This window comes from Bos grunniens, chromosome 13, assembly GCF_055505025.1.
Source record: "Bos grunniens cultivar Pamir isolate PY7600 chromosome 13, Bosgru_T2T1.0, whole genome shotgun sequence".
Taxonomy (NCBI): Eukaryota; Metazoa; Chordata; class Mammalia; order Artiodactyla; family Bovidae; genus Bos; species Bos grunniens.
The window spans coordinates 21,742,586-21,769,727 of NC_141177.1; the positions used below are offsets into that span (position 1 = coordinate 21,742,586).

At 45.7% G+C, this 27,142-nt stretch overlaps 1 protein-coding gene across 15 annotated transcripts in view; it reads right to left on the bottom strand.

Annotated features, from left to right (window-relative positions):
- Nucleotides 1–8,250: 8,250 nt before the first annotated feature.
- Nucleotides 8,251–27,142, bottom strand: part of KIF3B (kinesin family member 3B) — a 40,006-nt gene continuing 21,114 nt past the window's right edge. For 13 of the 15 annotated variants that reach the window (XM_086332413.1, XM_086332409.1, XM_086332417.1 and 10 more), the window contains 8 exons: nt 25,460–26,916; nt 20,854–20,955; nt 20,519–20,641; nt 20,294–20,412; nt 15,309–15,422; nt 14,539–14,644; nt 12,237–12,415; nt 8,251–11,675 (listed from right to left, as the gene is read on the bottom strand). In XM_086332413.1, coding sequence (XP_086188539.1) covers nt 11,579–11,675; nt 12,237–12,415; nt 14,539–14,644; nt 15,309–15,422; nt 20,294–20,412; nt 20,519–20,641; nt 20,854–20,955; nt 25,460–26,851 — 2,232 coding nt within the window. In that variant the 5' untranslated portion in view covers nt 26,852–26,916 and the 3' untranslated portion in view covers nt 8,251–11,578. The remainder of the gene's footprint in view (nt 11,676–12,236; nt 12,416–14,538; nt 14,645–15,308; nt 15,423–20,293; nt 20,413–20,518; nt 20,642–20,853; nt 20,956–25,459; nt 26,917–27,142) is intronic. The other 2 variants (XM_086332420.1, XM_086332419.1) reach the window with 1 other exon arrangement.

Consider the following 27,142-nt stretch of genomic DNA (forward strand, 5'->3'; position numbering starts at 1 on the left):
TTTCCTTCTCCAATGCATGAAAGTGAAAAGTGAAAGTGAAGTCGCTCAGTCGTGTCCGACTCTTAGCAACCCCATGGACTGCAGCCTTCCAGGCTCCTCCGTCCATGGGATTTTCCAGGCAAGAGTACTGGAGTGGGGTGCCATTGCCTTCTCCGATGATCATCTATAGTATTAAATAAATTCTGGTGATTCACACAATAGATTACTAGGAAGCGATTAAAAATGAAAATAGAAATCTATATTTACCAACTGAACATATGTGTACAACATATTATTGAGTGAAAACAGGACAGGTGTGTACTGTGGACCCATGTATATTATAAAGGTCAAACTAAGAGTTTGCATAAAGAGATACCTAAAAAATTCGCCATCAGCTATAGGAAATGGAATTTCCAGTGATATGTAAGTATTTTCTTAAATGTTTTTGTATTGTTTCAATGTTTTATCATCAGAATATATGATTTTTATAATCAGAATATTCAATAAAGCTTTCTGTATTTTGATTTTAAAATGGCACTTAGCACTTATTATACAACCTAGGAACTTATTATCACATTTATGTCAATCCTACAAGGAAGGTATTATTCATTTTACAGAAAAGGGAGACAATCCAGTGCTCAGAAAGTTTAAGCAACTTGAAATGGGAATGTCAGAATCTGAACACAAGTCTCTTGCGTTGACACAAGAGCTTGGCTGACACAAGAGCTCTTTCCATAATGCTATACTGTTACTAATAATTAATAGTTATTAATATTTTAATTATATATGACTCTTGAATCTGCCTGCAATGCAGGAGACTGGGGTTTGGTTCCTGGGTCAGAAAGATGCCCTGGAGAAGGAAATGGCCTGTCCATGGAATTTTCCAGGCAAGAATAATGGAATGGGTTGCCATTTCCTGCTCCAGGGGATCTTCCTGTCACAGGGTTCAAACCCACATCTCTTGCATTTCCTACACTGGCCAGTAGATTCTTTATCCCTGCGTTGCCTGGGAAGCCCAGCTCCAAAACTTCTCTGTTCCAGTTTGCCACATTTCCTGCTTATCTGGTAGAATAAATACTGTCTACACCTTGAGAAATCTTTTGCCCTGAAGTCTTTGCTCCTCCACAGGTCCTTACATCTCTATCTTGTAGCTCTTTGGTTAGATCATCATGCCTAAATGGGGCTTCACTGGTGGCTCAGATGGTAAAGAATATGCCTGCAATTCAGGAGACCCTTCGATCCCCAGGTCAGGAAGATCCCCTGGAGAAGGGAATAGCTACCCACTCCAGTATTCTTGCCTGGAGAATCCCATGGACAGAGGAACCTAGTGGGTTACAGGGATCACAAAGACTGGGACACGATTTAGCAACTAACACTTTCACACTTGGTGCTTAAATAGAGATTATGCATTTGACCATATTGCAGGTGTTTACTTTTACAATGAAGTATTTAAACAAAAATGTTGAGAAGTCTGAATTTATCTGCTAATCTGATCACTGAGTTCAGAAGCCTTGGGCTCTCCCCTGGCGGACGAAAACCAAGGCGCCAGGCTTCAACACGGTGTAGCACAGAGTGCCGTGGGCCTTTCCTTCCACGCTGCTGCCCACACCTCTCCCAGGGTTTTCATCGCAAAAGCCTGAGCATCGGGACTGGCCCAAAGTGGCATTCAGTTAATGCCAGCTGAAGGGAGGGATAAAGAACGCTCTGCCATGAGAGACATTTCAACCAGGCAACTCGAAAGGGGCCTTGGAGGCTGAGCGAAATTTAATTGAGCAGAGATGAGGGTAGGCTTGGATGAAGGCAACATGCTTGCAGTCACCTGGAGAACCACTTCTATACAGCGCTGTCCACGGTTTCAAAGTGCTTTCCTATAATAATGACAACAGCTTCCGTGGACAGAAGGCTTGCCTCATGCCCGGCGCCAGGTGCGTTACATCTCTGCTTTCTTATTCATGTATTTTTAATGTATTATGATTACTATTGTCTTTATGATTAATATTTACTTGCTGTCTCTCTCTACTAGCTCCACACAAGCTCTAGGGAAGCATGCTTTTTTTCCCTGTTGTGTTCAAAACAGTGCTTAGTACTGAACAGGTTACTGAATCCTCCACAGAGACCCACGAGGTAAGATCTTTCGCCCCCATTTTACAGATGGGCAACCTGAGGCTCAGAGGGGACAAGTGACTTTTCCAAAAGTAGAGATCCATCCCACATGAGGACAAGACTAAAAATAAATCTATGGTCTCTCTCCATTACCACTGCAACTGCCTGGACTCAGAAATGTCCAGTTGGCCTCAATGTTGGGAGCTGCCACCTGCCTGCTCCTCACTTAATAATGATAACAGCCTCGCAACACTGACCCCTCCCTGAGCGCTTGCTGCTACACACCAGGCGCTCTTCCCAGTGCTTCGCATGGTTTGACTCCGAGCAACTTAGGAAGTACTTGCTATGATGCCTTTATGGCAGTTGAGGAATCTGAAGCCCCAGGGAGGTTAAAAACCTTGCAATAATCATACAACCTGTCAGTGGTGGGTTCAGAATTCAGAATCCAGCAGTCTGGGCCCAGCGCCCATGCTTTTCACCCCTGGCCACGATGCCTCAGCAAGATGGCGAGCAGTGGGGGAGAGCTGGGACTTCCAGAGCACTTATGAAGGCCAAGGCCACTCTGCCTGGTAACTATTAGGCATGCTGTCCTGTTTCTCTTCATGCTCTCTTTTCAACCTCACAATCACCCTGTGAAGTTACAGAGGAGGAAACTGGAGCTCTGAGCACCGGACAGATGAGACAGAGTCAATTAGTGGTTGCCTACGGCTTGTGTGGTGGGGAGGAAACGGGGAGGGGCAGTTAATGGGTATTTTGGGGGTGATGAAAATGTTTTAAAATTGATAGGGGTTGATGATTACACAACTGTGAATATACTAAAAACCAATGAATTATATGCACTTTAATGGGTAAAATGCACGGTAGGGGGATTATATCTTAATATCGCCTTTTATCTTAAAGTGGGGGAGCATGGAAGCAAGTGGCAGGGGTGGAATTTCCACCGGCTTCAGATCAAAAACTTTGGAAAACTTTGGAACCGCTGTTGCCTCTTCTTTGTCTCTCACTTCTCACATACAATTATCAGCAATCAGCACGTATCCTAAGGCGTGTTCCCACTTCTCCCCACTGGCTCCCACTGCCTGGTCCAAGCCACCCCCTCTTCTCCAAACCACCACACCCCTTCTACGCAGTCTCTTTCCTCTCCCCTTGCTCTCGCTCCTCTGTTCTCCACAGAGCAGCCAGAGGGATCCTATTAAAGCATTCCTGTCAGATTTCCCTCTTTTGCTTAAAAGCCTCCAGTGATCTAAAAATAAAATTCATTTACAATTCGGCATTGCCCCCCCACCCCCACCCCCACCACCTGTCCCTGCCTGCCAGCCACACTTGTCCTCAAACACACCCCAGCCTCCAGGCCTCTGCACCTTGGTTCCTCTTCCCTGGAATACTCTTGGTCCTGGTGCCGGAAACCCATGCTTGTTCCCCAGTTTCATTCGGGGCTCTGCTCAAATGGAAAACATGCTACACAGAAGCCCTGGCTGGCCTCCCAGCCTGAGCCAGCCACCAACCCCTGCTTGTCTCTCTCTCACTCCTGCCCTGCCTTGTCCTGCGGGGCCATCCCTGGGAGCAGGAGCTTCATCCTGGGTCCCTGCGACTAGAAAATTGCCCCCACATAGTAGACACTCAAAAAATGAGAAAGGATCTGACACCAAAGTGCTGGCTCCTCTCACTGCCCCAGATCAAGCAAGACGACTCATCACCACATTTAACACACTGCGCACTGAAAAGTCTACAACCCCGTGAGTGCTGTGTCTGAACCACTGATCACTTTGAAATGTATGCATTTGTGTGGGATGATAATTCCCTACCAGACTGGGAGCTCCAGAAGGGCAGGGCCCTGAGTCATATGTAGCCCTTGACATCTGGCATAGAGTGTTGAACAGCATTTGGTAAATCTTTTGGTCACTGGCCAAAGAAGATAAATTTCAAAACCAATGGCAGAAGTTTAATTTCTGTTCCTAAACGTAGCAAAGGCACCATCTTCCATTCTACTGCTTTGAAAAATGCCTCAGCCCCATTTCCAAGGGAACTGAGTCACAGTCAACCCTTGAAATTCCTTGGGTTCTGAGCTGTGCCAGGGAAAGCTCCTTGCAGAATGGAGTTTGCCGACTGAGCCCAGAAAACCTGTGTGAACAGCAGGCACACTTAAAGCAGCGCTTGGTGAAACTGCTTCCTGTTATCTCGGGGAGAAACAGGAGCAGGAGAGGCTGGCTTAAGGAGAAAACGCCTGGAGTGTAGGTAGGACTGGGCGTCACCCCCTCACACACAGACAACACCCACCAAAAAAGCCTCCAAGGGCCGGCCCTCTGTCTTCAGGCTGTGCCATGGAGTTGGCCCCTTCCCGCAGTCTGCTCCCTCACTCCAGCACACCCTCCCTGTGCTGTCCACGTTGTTGTCTTTGTCTGCCACGCCCTTCCCTCCTCCTCGGAGTGGGGTGCTACCCTGCCCCTTCTGCAGGAGCACCCCTCCTCTGTGAAGTCTTTCCACCCCTCCTGTCCCACCACCCTTTCCTCTGACAGAAAACACTCTGAGCTGCGGGTGTCAGCACTGACCCTACCACTTGATCCATCAGAGTGTCAAGCTGGAGACGACAACACAACATGCCCTCAGGGAACTTACAGTCTAGTGGGGGGGAGACCAAGGCAAACAAATACAGTGCAAGTTGGGCAAAGGGCTTAGAAGGAAACACGTTTCAGTGAGAGACACTGCACAGCCAGGTTGAGACGGGGGGAAACCAGAATGAGTGGTTGGGGAAGGCTTCTTAGAAGAGATGGCATTAAATGAGTATCTGAAAGATGAGTATGAGTGAACCAAGCAGGAGTGGGGAGAAATTACCAGAAACAGAGCACAGCACACGCAAAGGTGTCATGGCCTGTGAGCGCTTGGCGTTACTGAGCACCAAGAGGAGGTCTGGGAGAGCGGCATGAGGGGAGGAGACTGGCCTTCTAGAAGGTCCTAACCACTCTGAATCACTGTTCTGAAACTTGTTTCTCTCATCCTGTTTCTCTCTCTCCCCGCCTCAGAAGGGCTGGAGTACATGTTACTCCTCTCTGTCTCCAGGGCAGAGCAACACACCTGGCGCTCGCGAGCATTCCACAAGTTCCTGTGGGTGGCACCGTCCCTAGCCATGCGGGTGAGCCACCTCTCTTTCTGCCCGTTCCCCACCCCCAAAGCCATCCCCAGTCAGCTCGCCTAACTGAAGCACCGGGGGACGGTTAACCACAGACTGCTGATAGAAACAGAGGATGAAACAGGAGCAGCTGTGACAGCTACGGTTACATCCTTGATAAACGCCACTGACAACCCTGTTGGCAGATGTGACCACCGCATGGTCCTCGGAGACCAGATCCTCAGGGTAAACTTCAATCCGATGGCAACTCCAGTGAAAGAGGACCTGCCAAAATCACGCACCCTGAGACAGACTGTCATCGTGAAGTTCAAAACAGTTTCCAAGGTCAACTGTTTTTAGTCACAGTACTTCTGACAATGAAATGCATGGATTTTTTTTTTTTTTTCCCTGCACCCAATGTCTCTGATTCTCCAGACACCAAAAGGGTGTCCTGCAAATCAATTTTCAATACTGACACTAACTCCTAGTATTTAAGGACTTGGTCCCACAAGACTGCCCCCCGCTTCAGAGGCTAGTCCAATGTTCCAGGTTGCCACTTGGACCTATGACCAGCTGTAACTGCCGAGGGTTTCCACAATCCTTTCCTCAGGTTAAATAATTACTAGAATGAATGGCTCACAGAAACGCAGGAACGCACTTTTAACTACCATTACTGTTTTACTGATGCAACTCAGGAACATCCAAATGGAAGAACTGCACAGTGCCAGGTCAGGGGAGGGCATGGAGCCTCCTGGCCCTCTTCGGGCACGCTGTCCTTCCGGCACCTTCATGAGTTTACCAGCCTGGAAGCGCTCCAAACCCCCATCATTCAGGTGCTTTTATGGATGGGTTCCATTAGGCAGGCTGGAATGACTCAATCATTGACTATCGGTGATTAACTCAATCTCCAGCTCCTCTCCCCTACCGGAGGTCAGGAGGGGTGCTGAAAGTTCCAACACTAATCAATCACATGATCGGTTCCCCTGGCAACCAACCTCCACCCCGAAGCTATCCATAGGTCACTTTGTTAGCCTAAGCTCTGGTGTGGCTGAAAGGGGCTTGTTAGAAATACCGGAAGTTACTCTTATCATTAAGGAAATTTCAGGGGTTGTAGAAGTTTTTGGGGGGACGAAGACCAACTATATACTTCTTACTCTGTCACTCAAGGTTTGAGTAGTTCCTTGGTGGTTTTTTTTTTCCTTAAAACAATCCAGAAGATGAGAAGACAACCTGGGGAGTCAGCAGGAATTTCCAAGTTGCCCAGCAACCCTGCCCTGCACCTCCCCTGATAGGTTAGCCCCTGACCCACCTAGAGCTCTGTCACTTTCAAGAACACACTCATAATTCTTCAGATCACACTTTGAACCCTTGCTTTCTGGCTAATGAGTTTTGATTTTATTCTAAAATAGTTAACTATGTAGGCTAGGCTAACCTATGATTTTTAACTCTTTTGGGAAAGAAAGGGGACTATAGGGACGTTACATGTAGTTTGAGGGCATCTTCTGAAGAGTTAAGGGTCATTTGTCTAATCACATAAACCACTGTCCTCTCTGTTCTTTCCATTTCTTGTTGGTATACTTATTTTTAAAGTCCTATACTATAATCTTTTTTACGGTAGCTTTGCATGCTTCCCCCTAGTGAGGGTAGAAAAGGACTGCAGATACCTTCCCATGAAATCCTAGCTGTTACATGAGGCTTTCACAGGTGCTGTCCCCTCTTTGAACAAATCTCTTTCTTTATTCCTGTCCCAATAACTCTTTGTCCTCTGGATCTCACTTTATGCCATTTCTTCAGAAAGCCCTTCCCTTCTTTACTCACCTAATCCAATCAGGCTCCTATTACTCTCTTATAATATCACTTCATGACATTTGTCATGATTGGTTATTACACGTTCAGGTGCGTTTGGTTAGCATTACCCCACCTCCCTCTCCCATGCAAGCACAAGCTGTGTGTGGGCAGGGACTGTGTTGCTCACGTCTCTATATCCAGTTCCTGGAACAGCATGGCACAGAGGAAATACTCAACATGTATTTGTTAAGTGATTAGCCGCTTTTCTATAGAGGCCTAGGGGTTTCTGAACATAATATACCCAGTACTAGCCTCTAGTTTCTTAGGATACAAATTGCTCATGATGTCTTCTGAACCCAGGGCCCTGTCATAGCAATAACCAAATAATTTTATTATTTAGTGGTGGTGGGGGTGGGGTGGGGGCTTTGGGGGTACGAGGGAATGGCATCACTCAGTTTGTATGATCTTAGTTCCCCAACTAGGGATTGAACTCAGGCCCTCAGCAGTGAAAGTGCAGAGTCCTAACCACTGGACCACCAGGGAACTCCCAACAACCACATTTGAAAATGTCTGCTTTCATCCACATACTTGTGTACTTGTTGCTTTAAATGCAATGCTAATCCTTACAGTGGCCCTTCCAGGTGTGATTATGACCCTGTTTTACAGACAAGACCCGCCCCCCCCCACCACACACACACACACCAAGGTTTAGAGAGAAAAACTAAAATCCTCATAGTTGCACAGCTAGTAAGCATAGGCACAAGCAGGATTCAAGCCGAGCTCAGAGTCCAGGGTCTGAGCTCCTTCTATGGAGTCTCCACTCCTCACACAGGGTACATGACCCCCCCTCCATCCTGGGGCGGGGGACACTCCAGCAGGCCTGAGCACATAAGAAACCATAAGACCAATGAGTTGCTCATTTCCAGTAATTTTTTCTTGATAGTAAATAACAAAATATTTTTGTTAAAAAATGTATATTCTGAAGTATATAATAAATGTAAAGAAACATTAAAAAACAAAACACAGAAATTAAAAGTAATTTCATGCCTGTCTTAGGAACTTCCATGGAAAACCACAAAAAGCATTCTTTTGTCACTCTTTCATGTCCCTTTACCTTGCTGCTATATTTTTTAAATGCCAACATTCCAACTCAGTCTTCATGTTCCACTCCCACCCTCCTTCCACTAGAAACATTCAAATGTTTAAAAGAAATTGGCAGTGTGTCAGTCACCAGCATGTCATTCTCAGAAGCATCAGTCATTTATGAGGACACCTTTTTGGAGGTACAATAAATCTGATTTTTATTACACATCTTAGTTTAGAGTCACTTTTACATTCCTAGACAAAGAGATGATACAAATAAATATTGACTATAAAACTCAGAGCCCCAAGTATTGGCATATTCTTTGTCTCAAGGTAGCCAAAGAGAAGGTCAAGATCAACAGTAACTCCAAGGAGCCATAAAGCCCACTGCCTCCTGCCTGCCCCAGGATCACTCCTTTCATAAACAACCTCAGAAGCATTTCATTCAGGAAGTGAGGGCAGGGAGGAGCGGGGGCAGATTTCCAAACAGTGCAAGACAACAACCTTGCACGACAGACAGTAGCCAGGCCCGCTGTTTATCCAGGTCCTTCGAGCATTCTGATTATGGCTTTTAGAGTGTATTAGCAGCCCCATTTTCGTCCACTGATGGTGCTGAGATGGCCCAAGGTGGTGTTCACACCAAGCCTCGACCTCCAGTGGGAAATGTGAGGCTGGACTGATATCCCAAGTTGACAAAGAATGGACACTTCTCACAAACTTGGCAACGATTCTACATTCAGTGAAGGGGCACTTACAAGAGTCACACAGGAGAAGTAGAGCGTGGCCCACGCCGGAGCTGAGCAACTCTCTTGACGCCTGTGGTCGTGGAGATGCGGGTGGTGCCATTCAAGCAGCATGCAGGCATTCGATGGGGAGCCATCCAACGTTAGGGTGGAGTCTTAAGAAAGTGCTTCATGCCTATGATTTGTGGCCTTGAGTTCTGAATCCAGGGACCTGGGAGACACGGGATTTGAAATCTGAAACCAGATGCATTCCTGCGGGCGGTTGCACGTTTGTCTCAAACTCCTTCTCTCAGATGAGCTTATTAGATCCTGGGGCCTTGCTGCCAGATATCATTAGTTGCTGCTGACATGAAGGTGCTCAGAGGGCTTGGAACATTCTAGCATGACTACAGACAATAAAAACCTGGTCCCTCAGTCATCTTGGTAGGTCTACACCTTTGGCTCAATTCAGAGCCCAAGGCAGCAGCTTCCTGGTGGCAGCAGGACACTCTCCTCTCTTCGAATATTTATCAGATCCATTTTGAGAGAAGAAAAGCACCAGAGACTCAACCTCCAGCCAGGTGTTCTTCTTCTTCATTTCACAGACCACCAGATGAACACAGCTGAGTACAAGGCAGGCCTGTTTTCATGACCCTGCCTGTCAACTTGGCTTACTTCTTTTGCCTTCTTAGAAAAGTTCCATGGTCATTCAACCACCCATGGTCAGAACAGTCACCTTGAGACATCCGTATTCAGCTACAGGGTTATCTGCAATTTTTAATTCTCAGACTTCCTAGATGGAAATGTTCAGCCTACAGATCAGATTCAGGTCTGATTCTGTTCAGCTTCAAGGAAATGTAGTGCAAGAGACAGGTGTAACCAGCAGGTCACCATCTTAGGCTACCCACCCCATCATATAGTTCCTGTTCAAACAGGGACATTCTTAGTAAATAATACAGAACAGAGTTTGATCCCGAGAAAGAAGAGAGATGCCTCCATCATGCTCCGCGAATTGCTGAAAAGGGCCCTGGGTTCAGAAAGAATGGTTACTAAACAGGAGATAAGCTGGTAGACGACCGATCTCCATTTGCAGGACGCTAAGACATTGCACTCGGTACCTCCTCTTTCCCGCAGGTTCTGATCCAGAAATGTGCCCTGGGAACTAGCAGCTGAGTTAAAATATAACTCAAGGCCCACTGAGTCGCCACCTTCCCGAGGCACGGTGCCAGCAAGGTGCGCCGGTGTGGCCGACTAGGGACACATACTGTCCCCTCAGGCTTGGCTCATGGACTCAGACCCCCACGTGGGAGCTTCCAGCCTGGATTAGTCATTCAGCGGGCCTTTAATACAGACAAAGGCAACAACTGCACGTTAGTGTATTTCTAAAGTCGGGCAAGTTCTTGGTCTCTCTCTTACAGACACACACGACACATTCAAAGAACATAGGCACCACTGTGCTTGCACACCCACACACACTTATAAGTTTCTCATGGGGGGGGAATGAGTAACATCCACCTAATGACCAACATAAAGCCAAATTCTGAATTTCAATAATACAGAGAACTAAAACTTACAAACCAAACCAGTATATGTAAACGGGAACTCCTAACTCCTCTGAACTATTCGATCACAGGGCCATGCCTCGCTACTGCCCCGGGCTCTGCCTGGGGGGAGCCCCAGTTCTAGGATTCAGTGAGTCTTCTGCTGGAGGCAGGCAGGACTCCTCTGCCGCTCCAGCTGTCACATCTTCCTTTGCCACTGCACTGAGCCTCATGACACCATCTTGGCACCTACCTCGTCACCCCAATGCTCTCTATGCAAGGATGGAAAAAAACAGGGGATGCAGAAGTGCTTCTCTGTGTCTCGTGCCCCCAGCTCTGGTCCCACCAGAGAAGGCAGAGACAGCCTCTCTTTGCCCAAAATACAGGCCCACTGCAGAACATGGGCCCAGGCAGGTTCGCTCAGAGAAATGTGCATGGAAATAGATGGTGACCAATAAAGAGCAAAGTGACATGGCGTATGGACATGGCATCAACTTACAGATTCACGTCTTGGATAAGATGGTCATGGTTTTGAGGTTCTAAAGAAGCTGTTTCCCTAAACTCTCCAAGGAGGCAGAGGAAGTGTTATTTCTATTGCTTCTGACATGGAATCCTTCTGGAGCAGAAGTTGGCAGTTTCCTTGGAAAATATCTGCTCCTTCAGCAGATCCCAAAAGCAGATCCACTTCTTACTGAGGTGCATGGACCGTGCCCCTCAGAGGCTTAGCTCCAAATGAGATTTCTCATTTTCTACCTATAAGAACGAGCACCTGCTCAAGTTCTAGGACTTTCGCTTTTCAGACTCATTGCCACTTTATCCTGAGGCTCCAAAGAGTTGGTCTGCTGATGTGACTCCTGATTTTGCCCTATTGTTCAACAAGAAGGGAGCCCAGTATAAAGAACAGGCTAGAAAAGTAGAGGGGAGAGGATGGGACAGCAAGGAAAAGGAGAGGAGGTGGCAAGGGAGAAGGGAAGCAAGGTCACCGGTCACTCTCTTGCTTTCCACCTCAGCTATCACACTTTACCTTATCCAGGCAGTTCTGAGATGCTAATTAAAGGACAAGTCCTAGAGGAGCTGAGTGCCGTCTTACGACCAGCATGTTCAACCAGATTAAGTTGGTTCATCGGCGAAGAGGCCATTGCTTTTCCCCAGGGGAATGGTTCTGAGTTTGGGGTCAAGTCCTCTCTGCAGGTTTTTGCTTGTCTCTTCTCCCAGAAGGCAAGGCTGTTTGTAACCTGGGAGAGGGGGAAGTGGCTTTACTTTGGAACTAGCCCCCGAGGCTGTGGATAAAGCTGAGATGCGGGGGTTCCTGAGGAAGAAGAGGAGGAGCCCGACTTCCTTCCACTTTTAGGCCTGCAAGAGTCAAGCACATATGTCCATTACACATCCCATCGCTGTCTCTGATGCAGATAAGCCTCCCTTCCCATTAATGGCCATTATGTCTCAGAGTGGCCTTGCCTCATGGACTTTCAATTGTAAAACCACCAGAGACTGGCACAGCGTGACCCTCTCGGATAGCCAACATGACCCGACAATGGATGGATGACACCTCAGGGAGGGACTCTGATTCTCAGCAATTGTTCTTCCATTAAAATTACATCTTGACTGTCTTCTCCAAATTGGTAAGAAGGAAAAACAAAAAAACTAAGTATGCAGGTAAAATTCCTTCCATTTTTGGCTTTGCACTCAGTTATTTTCCTTAAACTTCTAATCCGGAATTTAATAAGACAGGATTTCTAATTGAGCACCAAATTAAGTGGCTGCTTATTTAAACTGAGGCTCAGAGCCTGGGCTGTGGATGCAGACAGACCGAGGTTAACTCGGGCTTTGCCACTTAGTTCTGTGATAAACAAGCACATTTGCTCCCTCTCCCCTCATCTGTCCTTGTTCAAACACGTCCCCAAAGCCACTCACCTGGCCTTGGTTTTCTTATGTGCAGTGCTTTCAAAGGATGACGCATCCACCTGTATCTCATCCTCATCCTGCAGAGCCGCATCCAATGCAGCCTGGACCTTGGGGGCGATGGCGGGGCCCTCGTAGTCTCTGGTGGTCCGACTGGGCATGTCCAGCTCCAGCAGCATGATGTTTTCTGCCTGCAGAAGCAGAGCCAAGACAGCTAGGATCGCGTCCAATCAGACAAAAGAACTTCAAACAATCTAAACCCAAGAACAGAACCTCGGATTGCTTGCTACTCAAAGCCTACCAAGGATGTGTTTAAAAAAAGCAATGTACTTTTATAACTTTTTTCCTGGTGCCATTTCAGATGACTTTTATTTTACTTTCTATGCTTTTCTCTATTTTCCTTTAAAAAACAAAAAGAATGCGTATTGCACCCTAAGGGGAATAATCAAGAGAAAATAATAAATTAAGTACAACTTATTTATTGTAGACAGTATAAAAATACAAAAAGATATGCAAAAGAAAATCGTAGTCATCAATAATCTCCATACCTACAGCAGCTCTGATGAATTTTCTGGCTGTAGAGGGAAGGAAGCAGGTATGGGGCATATGTAGGCATATGGGGCACACACGTAGTGTGTGCAGGGGGCAGTATGTGTGCTTATTATCAGATTTTGAAAATCAGACCAGGCTCTGCCTCATAACTGGCCTTGTAGATAGATTCCGTCACTCGATATTCTGCGGTGGGCCTTTTCCTGGCCCCTAAACACCAAGCCGAGGGTGACGAGGGAAGAACACCCATGGCTCCACATCTTCCCCTCTAGCTCCTCCCACTCAGTGGAGTTCAAGCCCCAAGGCCCTGGCGGGGGCGTGAGGGAAACCAGCTGGGAGGTTAGGGGAGAGAACGGAGTGGCTCCATTGATCAATTTTACGTATCGAGATACTGTACAACATGGCTCTCAATGGAGCAGGTCCATTGCTAAAAATCATCTGAAAGCCACTGCTTGAAATTCTATCTCTGGATCAAGGTAAGCCCCCTGGAAACCCATGTATTTGACTTGTTGGCTTTAAAATCATGTTTTTAGGCTGAAGACATGAAATAAACTGGCAAGATATATACCCTCTGAAACTGCTAGAAAAACGCTTCTGAGGACTCTGACACATCCCTCATCTTCCACGACATAAAGCCACATCTGATAACCTCTTTTTTGCTTTTGTTTTCCTTATTCAGAATAACTCAGTGCCAGGAAGAACGGTAATTGAAGAGTTAACTAGTCCTAATCTGCCTTGCTCTGGCTGCCAAGGGAGACTCAAAAACATCTTAAAATTTTTAAGTGACAAGCTTTCATCATAAAAGTAATTCAGAGAATTCCCTGGTGGCTCAGTGGCTAGGACTTGGTGCTTTCACTGCTGTGGTCCAGGTGCCAACCCCGGTCGGGGAAACTAAGATCCCATAAGCCCTGCAGTGCAGCCTAAATAAATAAACATAGTAGAGGATCCCCATGGATGGTTATAAAAAATACAGATAAGCAAAAAGAAGAAAATTTTAAATGAATGTGCTTCCATTAACCAGCAATTACCAGTCCACATTTTGATTTACTTTGCACCCGCTTTTTTAATTCATATATGCGCTTTCAGGACCAATTGTTCTATAGCTGAACAATACCTGCATCTCCTGGCTCATCCACTTACCAGCTACCTGAACTTTTAAGCCACAGGATTGACCGCACAGAGTGAGTGAGAGGGCTCAATCAGACAGAGCAGCAAAGCGCCGAGTACAGTGCCTGGTGCATGGCCAGTGCTTATAGACAGAAGCCTGTCTGGTATTTTTACTGTAAAATATGCTTGGGTCATTAACTAGTTATCAACTATGTCACTTCAGATAACTACATGACTCACACGTATTCTGTTAAACGGAAGGACCGCAAGTTCTTTCACGAACCTCCATCTCCTGTTGTTAGACATCTTTCTTTCCCGTCTCCCCACAAGGCCATTCTGAAACTCACTATTAATATGTACTGGCCACACGGACTACAGTATGTTTGTGCTCTCTCCTTCCCTAGTCCTAATTTTCTAAATCTCATTCTCGTTTACCTTGTTATTTATGATTCATTAATCATACATATTACTTGTTATAATTGTTATTAACGTAGCTGTCCTCAGGTCCCTCTTAAAAGTGTCAGGATACAAACTGTGACTTTGCAGACGGGTCAAAGCGTTTACATAAATTTAACTCATGTTTCTCTAACATGAGTACAATCAAAGCGTTTACATAAATTAAACTCATGTTTCTCTAACATGAGTACAATCTTCTCACCCTGTATCGAACGTCTGGACGAACCATCATGGACATTCTTGCGTGTTGGCTCAACGGTCTCCTGTATCCCACGGCTGAGACTGGCCGTTTCATCATCTGCTGGTTCCTGGAAATGGACTGTGTGCTCAAGACCCAGGCCAGAGTGTGTCCCACAGTCCCAGGATTGGGACTGTGGAACTAGCACTCAGAAAATTCTGAGCCTCCTTTAGGTAGAACCTGAAATGGGAAACTCCCTGGACTGAGGGCTGACATGTAAATGGGAAGGGAGCTGCTTATATTTTCTGCTTGAATTGCTTTCTGATTCACGTGTGAGCATCATGCATCTTTCAAGCTGGAGGGGCTCTGAGTCATCATCCAGTTCTTAGATAGCAGGCATGAAGCTGAGCTGTCCACACTCCCCACTCCCACATCCTTGGCAGACTTCTCTCATCTTTCTAGCAGGATCCAGACAGAGACTGAGAATCCTCCACACAGTCAGACTGACAGATAACACCTATGTACTGCCCGTCCCTTGGCCTGGCACACTTCACTGGACATCTGGGGAAGCTGAAAGGCCATAAGTTCACTATGATAATGTTTCCCAATTCCTAATACCACACTCGTCAGCAAACGTTTACCTCACGAACTTATAGCAGCCACAAAGTCACAGCTGCAATTGGTTCCAAGTTTAAAGGAATCAGACTGCATTTTACCATTCTCCTCTGGCCAAGTCCAGCTTATCAACATTCTAGCCCACCCCATTCCCACATTACAAGTCAATAGTGACTTACTCCAGTCTGGTTATAGGATGTAATTTCCAATGATCTTCCTCTTCATCGAAGAAGGATCTATTCATAATTTTACTTTTTTCTTCCAGAGGAATGAAGTTTTCTATAATAAGATGCCTGTAAGAGCACACATACACAGGCGAATAGATGGAAAAAGAACAAGAATGGAGTGCTGGCTATCTGGTCCCACATGAAGCAAGTAATAGGTAAGGGCCAAGTCACTCAACCAACACCTGCTGAGCAGGTACAACGGGACTACCATCATACTAGGAGCTGGGGTACAGTCATGAATGACACTGGCCCCTGCTTGAGACAGAGAAACACTCCTAGGCATGCTGACAGGTCTATCGTAGGAATGGAGAAGGCAACAGCACCCCACTCCAGTACTTTTACCTGGAAAATCCCATGGACGGAGGAGCCTGGTAGGCTGCAGTCCATGGGGTCGCTAAGAGTCGAACACGACTGAGCGGCTTCACTTTCACTTTTCACTTTCATGCATTGGAGAAGGAAATGGCAACCCACTCCACTGTTCTTACCTGGAGAATCCCAGGGACGGGGAAGCCTGGTGGGCTGCCGTCTATGGGGTCGCACAGAGTCGGACACGACTAAAGCAACTTAGCAGCAGCTATCGTAGGAATATGGAAAGGTCATTTATCCCCAAGGAGTAGCAGCTTGAGGAGGTGGAAGGACTAAAGAGGAATGGAGGGACTCTCCTGGTGGTCCAGTGGCTAAGACTCCACACTTCCAATTTGAGGGGCCTGGATTTATGTCAGGGAACTAAGATCCCACAGTTTTTGAGGCCAATAAATAAATAATTTTTAAAAATAAAGAGGAAGGCAATGTCTGGGCTATGCTGCAGTGAACTTGTGCTAAGTACTTGGGGGAGGGCCACTGGTACTGCTAAACCTGCTCCTTAATTTCCAAAATGCTGAAAACAGATTACAGTTTCAAATGCCTTCCTCCAATCCTATGGACTGTTGCCCAAGATGGAAAACTCCACATTCTAATCACCAGAACAAAGAGGAGAACAAGATGCATTTCAGCCCTTTAGACCCCTGCGAATGAAGACCATTCCTGAGAAGAGTCTCTGCCTGAGAAGCACCCGGAGAACACGGCAGACAATGAAACTGGAACCCGCTGAGCTGTGTCTCTCCATGGTGATGACTTTTTTCCTGCCCTTCTCTGAGTGCACTCCTTCCAGACCTCAGGACAGAACAATGTCAACAGGGTGTGAACATGGGAGACACAGAGAACAAACACCACAGAGGTCGAGGGGACCATGAGAAACAGGCTGGCTTGCTGTTTATTCAGCAGATACGAAGAAGAGACAGAACAATGAAAATTACTTCCTTAAAAAAAATAATTTGAAGAGATGACATTTTCTCTTTGACTATTTAAGAAATGATTTTTCATATATTTGGGGTTCTTTTTTTGTGTGATTTTAAAGATCTCATTTATACATTAGAAAATGTGAGACTTCCCTGGTGGTGAAGTGGTTAACGCTCTGACCTCCCAAGGCAGGGGGTGCAGGTTCGATCACTGGTCAGGGAACTAAGAACCTACGTTCTATGCAGGGCGAAAAAAACAATTTTTTTTTAAAGAAAAGAAAATGTGAGAAACAATTACACACAATTTCAGTACTCAGAAGTAGATATTTTGACATATTTTGTTCTGACCTTTTTTCTAGGTGTACATGCCTATATTTAATTTTAAGGGCTCCTTCCCAAATTTACAACTTAATCATTAAAAGAATCTCTTTGAAAAGTTCTTTTTTAAAAAAATTTATCTATTTATTTTTGGCTGCACTGAGTCTTTGTTGCTGCAGTTGTGCTTCGTTGCTGAGTTGTGTCCGACTCTGCGACCCCACAGACTGTAGCCCACCAGGCTCCTCTGTCCACAAGATTTCCCAAGCGAGAATACTGGAGTGGACTGCCATTTCCTTCTCAATGAAAGTTCCTCTTTAAAGAAAACTTTGAGCAAATGAAGTGGAAGAACTGGTATTAAAAAAAATTTTTTAACCCCTAATGAAATAATGGAGTTACACAAAGATCATTGTTGGCTGAAACCATCAGCTCAATGGTTCTCAAGCCAGGCTGCACATTAATATCACTTACAATATCTTAGTCAGACCTCGTGAGAGATCAGTGATTCTCAAAGTGTGCTCAAAAACCAGCAGAAACAACAGCTGGTACTTGTGAATGCAAATGCTCAGGCCCCACCCCAGATGTACTGAATCAGATTCTCTGGATGTGGGGCCCAGCGATCTACATTTAACAAGCCCTTCAGATGAACTGGTTGGTACCTGCTGAAAGTTTAAGGACCACTACCTAGACGAGTGAAATCAGAATCTCTTGGGTAGGACCCAAGTGTCACTATTTTTAAAAACTCCTCCGATGATTTATGTGTGTAATCAAGGTTAAGAACCAGTCCTTCAGAGTTCACCTTCAGTTAAAGGAAGGTAAAGAAGACAGAGACACAAGCTAAATGACACCATGAAGAAGAAGCAGACTGACAAATCCAGAATGTGGTATATTTCTCTAGGCTAACTGCCCCAGCCTTTTCAACAATACAATTATGAAAAAAAGTTTCTAAAAAGGAAAGGGGTTGCTCCAGATTAAAATAAGCATAACAGATATAATAACTAAATGTAACATATAGTCCTTATGTAGATCTTAATACAAATAAACCAAGAAAATCCAAATATGGGTAGGGTATGAGAGAATACTAAGAAACTATGTTAATTTTGTTAGGTGAAAATATATCATTACATCCACAAAAATCAATTTTAATTCTGACACAGTAGCTTCAGAATAAACATTCCAGTAGCTTCAGAATAAACATTCTGAAAATAAAATTAAGAAAACAATTCCTTATATGATAGCATCAAAAAAATAAAATACTTAGGTATAAATTTAACAAAAGAAGTGCAAAGACTATGCAATGAAAAATACAAACATTTATGACAGAAATTAAAGAAGATTTAAATAAATGGAAAGACATCCATCATGTTCATGGATCAGCATACTTAATACTGTTAAGATAACAATACTCTCCAAATTGATCTATAGAGTAAACACAATTCCAATCAAGATCTCAACTGTTTTTTTGGTTTTTTTTTTGCAGAAATTGAGAAGCTGATCTTAAAGTTTATATGGAAATGCATGAGACCCTGAATAGCCAAAAGAATCTTGAAAAAGAACAAAATATTAGAGCACTCACATTTTCTCATTTCAAAACTTACTACAAAGCTACAGTAAATAATAAGACAGTGTGGTACTGGCATAATGACAGACATACAGTTCAACAGAATAACAGTGCAGAGGGTACAGAAATACACCTTTACAACTATGGTCAACTGATTTTCAACAAGGATGCAAAGACAAAGAGAGAAGACACTTTTCAACAACAGGTGCTGGGACAAGTGAATGTCCACATGCAAAAGAATGCATTTGGAACCATACTTCAGACCATAGAAGAAATTAACTCTAAATGGATCATAGACTAAATGTAAGACCTAAATCCCTAAGACTCTTGGATAACCTAAGAGAACTAAAAATGTTAAGTCCACAATTAAACTTGGACACAAATGTTCATAGCAGCATTATTAACTATAGCTGAAAAGCAGAAACAACCCAAATGTCTATCAACTGATGAATGGATAAATAAAATGTGGAATATTCATATAATATGGGTCAGCTCTAAAAAATGAAGTGCTAACATGCTGCAACATGGATAACTCCTGAAAACATGTTAATTGAAAGAAACCAGTCACAAAAGACCACATAATTCCATGTATATGAAAGGTCCAGAATAATAGGTTAATTTACAGAGTCAGAAAGTAGATCAGTTATTTATAAGGCTGGGGGAGGAGATAATAAGGAGTGACCAACACTTGGTACATGTTTTCTTTGGGTGAGGGCACACACAAATGTTCTAAAATTAGACTGTAGTGTTGACTTTACAGTGAAGTAAACATATATACATATTTAAATGACTTGTAGGGGAGTTCCCTGGTCACCTAATGGTTAGGATTCCGGGCTTTCACTGCTGTGGCCCAGGTTCAATCCTTGGTGAGGGAACAGATTCCCCAAGCTGTGCAGCCAAAAAAAAATTTGACTTGTATCTTGTATACTTTAAATAACTGAATTGTATTGTATGTGAATTATATCTCAATAAAGATGTTCTTTAAAAAAACAAAAACAACACTATGGTACATATGTAAGTATGTAGGAATGAGGTAACATGATGTAAGATTTGCTTTAAAATATTTTTATGAGGGTTAAGATCAGTGCTTTCACTGAAGGAGGCATGGGTTCAAGTCCTGGTGGGAGAAATAAGATTCTGCATGCTACATGGTGCAGCCCACCCCCCTAAAAAAACACAAACAAACAAAAAAACCAAAAGCAACCAAACTATGAAAGATGGAGGACAAAAGACTGTTTATCATGGCATCTTGGGCTTTCCTGGTAGCTCAGCAGTAAAGAATCCACCTGCAATGCAGGAGACTTGGGTTCGATCCCTGGGTCAGGAAGATCCCCTGGAGAAAGAAATGGCAACCCACTCCAGTATTCCTGCCTTCCTGCCTGGGAAATCCCATGGACAGAGGAGCCTGGCAGGCTATAGTTCATGGGATCATAAGAGTCAGACATGACTTAGCAATTAAACCACCACCACTGCTGGGCAATGGATATTTGGGTGTTCCTTATACAATTCAGAAAATTCTAATTAATAAAAGATTCCCTTTCATCAATAGATAATGGCTTCAGGAAGGCAGAGTGGGAGGAACTTGGAGATCATCTGGTGAAGATATTCAGTTAACAGATGGGATGCAGAGACAGAAACTAACTTTCTTAGGAATAAACAGAAGACAGACAAGGTGGAGAGAGATGGAGAGAAGTGGGCAGGGGCCCTGTCTTCTGAGGGGTTTCTTACTTAACAAACAACAACGCAGCAAGTGGCTGGGGTGCCCCGGAAGGCCTAGGACTTACTTGAGTTTCAGCTCCCTTGTGAGCTCATTCTGGGTCTGCTCCAGCTCCTGTCGCTCCTTGATGTGCTCTTCTTGGAGGTCATGGATCTCTGCCTTGACTGCCTGAAGCTTAGAGAAGAGCTGGAAACAACAGGAGAGGCGGCTGAGCCGGGCGGCCCTCTAGACAACAGAGTTCACTCTCTGCCCCACACCCAAGGAGCCTCTGCCTGCCTCATTCCTTTCCTACCTTTTTGAGTTTCTTGGTCTTGATGTCCACCTCTTGCTGCAATGAGCTGTACGTCTCCTTCAGTTCCAAGGTCTCCTCGTCTCGGCTTTCCATCTGCTGCTGGATTTCTCTTTCTCGACGTTTCTGAGCAATGTCACAAAATTGATCAGCGTGCCTACAGACAACGTCTATTTAAGAATATGGGGCTGGGTGCTCTAGATCAGTCTCCCACCAGGAAGGGGCTGACACATGTCCTTTCCATCACTTTTGAAGAGTCTAACAGAAAAGATATTTGCTCTGTAGCATTAACGCACCCCACCCCACTCCATTCTCTCCCAAAAGGAATGACAAGTTACCTGTTCTGCAATTTCTTGCCGTTTCTGCTCCAGGATTTTCTGCTGTTCATTTGTATGATCTACTATATTTTTTCCTCCAACGAGCAGCTTACTCTCCATGGCCTTTGTGAGAAAAGAGCAGAATCTATGTCGTGAGTGGTCTCACTCAGAACATAGCTCCTCACAGGGAAGCCTGTGAGGAAAGACAAAGAGCTCCGGACGGAGCCAAAGTGGGTAAATTCTTAGGGAAAATATACTGTGCTCAGCTGGGCCCTTCCCATCACTTGGGTGGAGCTCTGGCGGCTTCACTGCTACTGCTGCTGCTAAGTCACTTCAGTCGTGTCCGACTCTGTGTGACCCCATAGACGGCAGCCCACCAGGCTCCCCCGTCCCTGGGATTCTCCAGGCAAGAATACTGGAGTGGATTGCCATTTCCTTCTCCAATGCATGAAAGTGAAAAGTCAAAGTAAAGTCGATCAGTCGTGTCCGACTCTTAGCGACCCCATGGACTGCAGCCTACCAGGCTCCTCTGTCTATGGGATTTTCCAGGCAAGAGTACTGGAGTGGGGTGCCATTGCCGTCTCTGTGGTGGCTTCACTAGGGCTTTATAATGGAAATACTGAAGACACAGCTTCCCTAGACATACATGAATTTCAGCTGGATATTTTAGAGAAAATTTTTGGTTTGTTTGTATGAAGTAGTGACCTCAGTTAGAACCTATTAAGCACCTCCTACATACTAGGTACTGAGGATGCCACTATGAATATGAGTCAAAAGCTGAGAGTCCACAGAGGGCCATAAGTAAGCAGGTTCTTATCAGATGGAGTCAGATCTTATCATGAGGAAAGGACAGAGTAATACTAGGAGAGGCACACGGGAAGGAGGGAATTCAGGCTCTTCCCAAAGGCAGTCAGGGAAAAACCTTCCTGTCTCAAGGGACAGCTACAAGAGTGCTAAAGTAAAAATAGGAAACAGCTAAGGAAAAAAAATTGTTTTCAGAGGGTAGGGTAGAGAGTGGTGATACATGAAGTTGGCAAAGCAATCAGGGGGTAGTTCAAAAACCTCCAAGTCTTGTTTGGGAGACTAAGCTTGACCCTGAGAACTGCAGGAACCACTGACGTCTCCTTTGAGCATTAGGATACATAACCAGATCTGTGTTTTAGAAACAAAACTCCCCTGCAACAGGAAGAATAACTGGAAAAGGGCAGGCTGGGTGGAGTGAGGGCAGACAGGAGGCTGTTTTAAGGTTTCAGGCCTGAGCTGGGGCAGGAGAGGCTGGGAGAGCAAGGTGGATGGGTCCGAGAGAGGCAGGATTCAGAGACCGAGGGAGAGCGAGTAGCAGCTGGCAATGATAACTCCCAGGGAGGAGTCTGGCTGGACTGAGTAAAGGCAGGCCGAAGCAGGCTCTGCGTGGCCCTGGGCATCTCCGTGGAAACACCCAGCAGGCAGAGGCCATCAGCTGGGATGTTAGCAGACAGCTCTGGGCTAACCATACAGACTGAAAACTCAGCATTTAGATGAGGGCTGAAGCCAGGGGAATGATTTGCGCCTGAGAAGCATGGACTCAGAAAACTCCGTAACCTTGCTTTAAAGAAACGTCTACCCCTGCTGTCACGTTTCAGCCCCTGAGACTTTCCGCTTCTTTCAAAACGAAAAGGCTGGACTGATTAGTAATCACCACCCCCAACACACTCCCAGCTCTAAAATTCTTTTGTCCTATGACTGTATATCATCCAGGGATTGAGAAAGACAGATGTCATGTCATTCTCCCAAAAATAAAACGTGTAAGAGGTCCAGTGACCTGAGGTGATGCTGAGTCTGGCCACACTCGGCTTCTGAGAGTTGCCCGACTATGCCAGGTTGTTTAGAGTCTAGGTGCTCCTGGGCTTGAATAAAAGCCATGATCTTTAAAAATACCACATGCAGATCAAACACAAGCATACCCAGTTGCACAGTGCAGGAGTCAGGAAGGGTCAAGTGACGTAACAGAACCCCAGAGTAAGCCCCCCGAACACAGTTACTTCCTGATTGTGCTGTATGTGACTCCATTTTCACACCAGGTCTTCAGAGTCCTACCAACGATCCCTACCTCTGAAGTCAAACAGGACCCAGCTCTGTGAAAGGGCTACTATGATGCCACAGATAAAGTACAGCTTCACATGGTGGGGGAAGGGGAGGCAGGAAAGAGATCACTGTCATTTTTTAAAAAATTAATAAACACAGACACATTTTAGAGTAGAAATCAAAGTCTGCATAAACACTACAAGACAGAACCCAACGCTTCAAAGGAATTCTGGCATGTTGTCAAGCAGTGGTCATCCTCGGTTTTCCACAGCCAGCGCTCTGCTCTCCTCTGCCAGGAAAGCCCTTTGGCGGCCCAGAGTCCAGGCACTCAAGGGAATTGGTGCCAGAAAGAACAGGCAACACATGGACGCCTCCACACTCTAGAATTCTACTCAGACACTGGCATACAGGGCCTGACTGCAAGGGAGCACCCAGGGGGTGATCTTGCCTAATCAGGCACCCTGCATAGGAAAACCACAAGCAGACGCCATTGTTTATCTACCAGACAGACAAAAATTCAAGCCTGCTAATCACAAGTGTTGGTAAGAATGGGGAACAACCTGGACTCACACCCCCCTGGTAGAAGCATCAACACACATGACCACGTGAGAAAGCTATGTGTTGCTGTCTGGTGAAGTTGAAGCTATACACACCCTAAGACCTGATGGTGTCAAGCAAGAAACTCTCACCCACACAAGTTCTCCTCAAGGACAAGGAATTCAGGGCAAGAAAACTAAAACAACCCACACTATCAGGAGAATGGAATGCCACGGAAGTCTCAGAGCAGAATGAATGAATCACAGTTCCAGGCATCAAAATGGATAAATTTCATTAACGTGACATTTAGCAAATAAAAGTAGATCACAGCAGTGGGATTCAATTGATATGAAAGTTAAAAATTATGTGAAACTAAAAAGACCTTTACGCAGAGGACATCATGAGAAACACTGGACTGGAAGAAGCACTAGCTGGAATCAAGATTGCCGGGAGAAATATCAGTAACCTCAGATATGCAGATGACACCACCCTTATGGCAGAAAGTGAAGAGGAACTCAAAAGCCTCTTGATGAAAGTGAAAGAGGAGAGTGAAAAAGTTGGCTTAAAACTCAACATTCAGAAAACTAAGATCATGGCATCCAGTCCCATCACTTCATGGCAAATAGATGGGGAAACAGTGGAAACAGTGTCAGACTTTATTTTGGGGGGCTCCAAAATCACAGCAGATGGTGATTGCAGCCATGAAATTAGAAGACGCTTACTCCTTGGAAGGAAAGTTATGACCCACCTAGATAGCATATTCAAAAGCAGAGACATTACTTTGCCAACAAAGGTCCATCTAGTCAAGGCTATGGTTTTTCCAGTGGTCATGTATGGATGTGAGAGTTGGACTGTGAAGAAAGCTGAGTGCTGAAGAATTGATGCTTTTGAACTGTGGTGTTGGAGAAGACTCTTGAGAGTCCCTTGGACTGCAAGGAGATCCAACCAGTCCATCCTAAAGGAGATCAGTCCTGGGTATTCTTTGGAAGGACTGATGCTAAAGCTGAAACTCCAATACTTTGGCCACCTTGTGCGAAGAGTTGACTGATTGGAAAAGACTCTGATGCTGGGAGGGATTGTGGGCAGGAGGAGAAGGGGACGACAGAGGATGAGATGGCTGGATGGCATCACCGACTCGATGGACGTGAGTCTGGATGAACTCCGGGAGTTGTTGATGGACAGGGTGGCCTGGCATGCTGGGATTCATGGGGTCGCAAAGAGTTGGACACGACTGAGCAACTGAACTGAACTGAACTGAACAGGTGGTTTAGTGGGTAAAGAATCTGCCTGCAATTCAGGAGACGCAGGAGATGCGGGTTCAATCCCTGGGTCAGGAAGATCCCCTGGAGGAAGGCACAGCAACCCACTCCAGTATTCTTGCCTGGAGAATCCCATGGACAGAGGAGCCGGGCGGGCTACAGTCCATAGGATAACACAGAGTAGGACATGACTGAAGCGACTGAGCATGCACAAAATGCTCTCTTATGTAGAGATATATATATACACATATATACACATTTGGGTAAACTATAAAGAAAAGCAAAGAAAGAATAAACACCAAATCCAAGGTAACGGTTACCTCTGGGGAGGTAGGGGCACAAGAGTTTGTGAAGATACAGATGCTATTCTGTTTCTTATACTGGGGGAGGGAAAGGGGCACATGGATATTACTGTCAAAGATTCTCCAGGCAAGAATACTGGAGTGGGTTGCCATGCCCTCCTCCAGGGGATCTTCCCAACCCAGGGATTGAACCCAAGTCTCCTGCTTTGCAGGTGGATTCTTTACCGTCTGAGCCACCAGGTAAACCCATGAAAAGTAGAGTGGGTAGCCTATCCCTTCTCCAGGGGATCTTCCTGACCCAGGAATCAAACCGGGGTCTCCTATACTGCAGGCAGATTCTTTACCACCTGAGCTACTAAGGAAGCCCTTGGGCACTGAATATCAACATCATTCCTCATATCATTTTTTTGACAAAACAAAAAAATTAGAATGAAAAAAGAACAGGCCTAAGGCAGGGTACAGTACCTTGATTTTGGCCCCGAGCACCTCAGCAGCATCCTTCTCCCGCCGCAGATCCTCCATCTTTTTCTCCTTCTCCTTCAGCAGCCTCTTCTTTTCCTCTGCAACCAAGCTGTGGTCCTCAACAATGGCCCGCTTCTCGATCTCCAGTTTCTCTTGCTGTTCCCGCCAATAATCATCCTTGTCATCCCCTTCCTCCTCCCCCTCTTCTCCCTCCTCCTCCTCCTCTTCCCCACCCCCAACCCCCCTCCGCTTCTCTCGCCTCTTCCTTCTACCAATGGACCGTTTCTCTAACTGGGCCTTGAGCCGAGCAATCTCTTCCTGGAATTCTCGAAGAAGGGCATCCTTAGGGTCCTCGTTGACCCTTGGCTTGTTCTTAATGTTTTTGGCACGGTTGGCATACCTTAGAGTGGTTAGGGTCTCTTCTACATTGTAAGAGGCGGGCCCCACATTGGCCACCATCACAGTTTTAGCATTGCCACCAAGAGAATCCTGGAGGAGCCTGGTAAGCTTGGAGTCCCGATACGGAATATGAGTGCTTTTTCCATCCACCAGGGCAGAAATGACATTACCCAAGGCCGAGAGGGACAGGTTGATCTTGGTTGCTTCCTTCAACCTTTCCCCTTGCGCACCGGTCTTGGCCTGCCGTTCACTGCCAGCAAGATCTACAAGGTTCAGCTTCCCTACCCGGATGTGGTTTTCACCGTCGAGGCCCACCTCACTGCATTCGATGGTGATGACAAAAATTGCATGTGAACGGGAACTGTGCTCATTCATGTTGGTGGCCCCAACAGAACGGTTCTGATTCCCCACGTTCATCACATGCTCTATTTCCTTCACGCTCTTGGTAACGAAGGAAGACAGGTCTTTCACGTACACCCCGGTGTCAGGCCTCTCTTTCAGCTCGAGCCTTTTGGTCTGATCTTTGGAGAGCAGGTCTCGGATCTCCTCCTGGTAGATCTCCAAGTAAGAAGCCCTGACCAAGTACTGTTGATTCTGGGATCGAGAGATATGGGTGAAGATGTGATCAAACGAGTTAGGGATGACCCCTCTTTTTTCAGGGTCACCCCGGACTCCTTCCATCGTGTAGGTTTTCCCAGTCCCCGTCTGTCCATAGGCAAAAATTGTCCCATTGAAACCCTGAAGGACGGAGTCCACCAGTGGTCGGAAGGTCTCATCATAGAGTTCAAACTGTTTGGCGTTCCAGTCGTAGACGGCATCAAAAGTGAAGGTCTTGGGCATTTCATGCGCCACTCCCTTGGGGTTCTTGACAGACACCTGCCCTAGCTTCACGTCCACATCCACCACCTTGTCGTATGAAGCAGCCTTTTCCTTGCCATTCATGGGCCTACAGCGAACCACCACCCGGACTGATTCTGAGCTTTTCAGCTTTGACATGATGACCTCTGACCAGGTCACTCTTAAGGGCTATGAATCCAAAAATATCTCAGGATGCTAGGGTCCTAGGGGAAAGGAAAGAAAAAAAGTTAAGCACAGACAGTACAGTTGTCACTGGGGGCTGATTACACACCTAGGTCACCTCCATCTAGCCAACCTTCTGACAGCCATACTTAGTAACTACTACAAATGGCTATTTCCTGATGGGATCTTAACCAGTTGCAGAGGGAAAAATAAAAACCCTACTCCATCAACAGTGTTAACTAGCTTGTCCACTCTTCAATGTATATT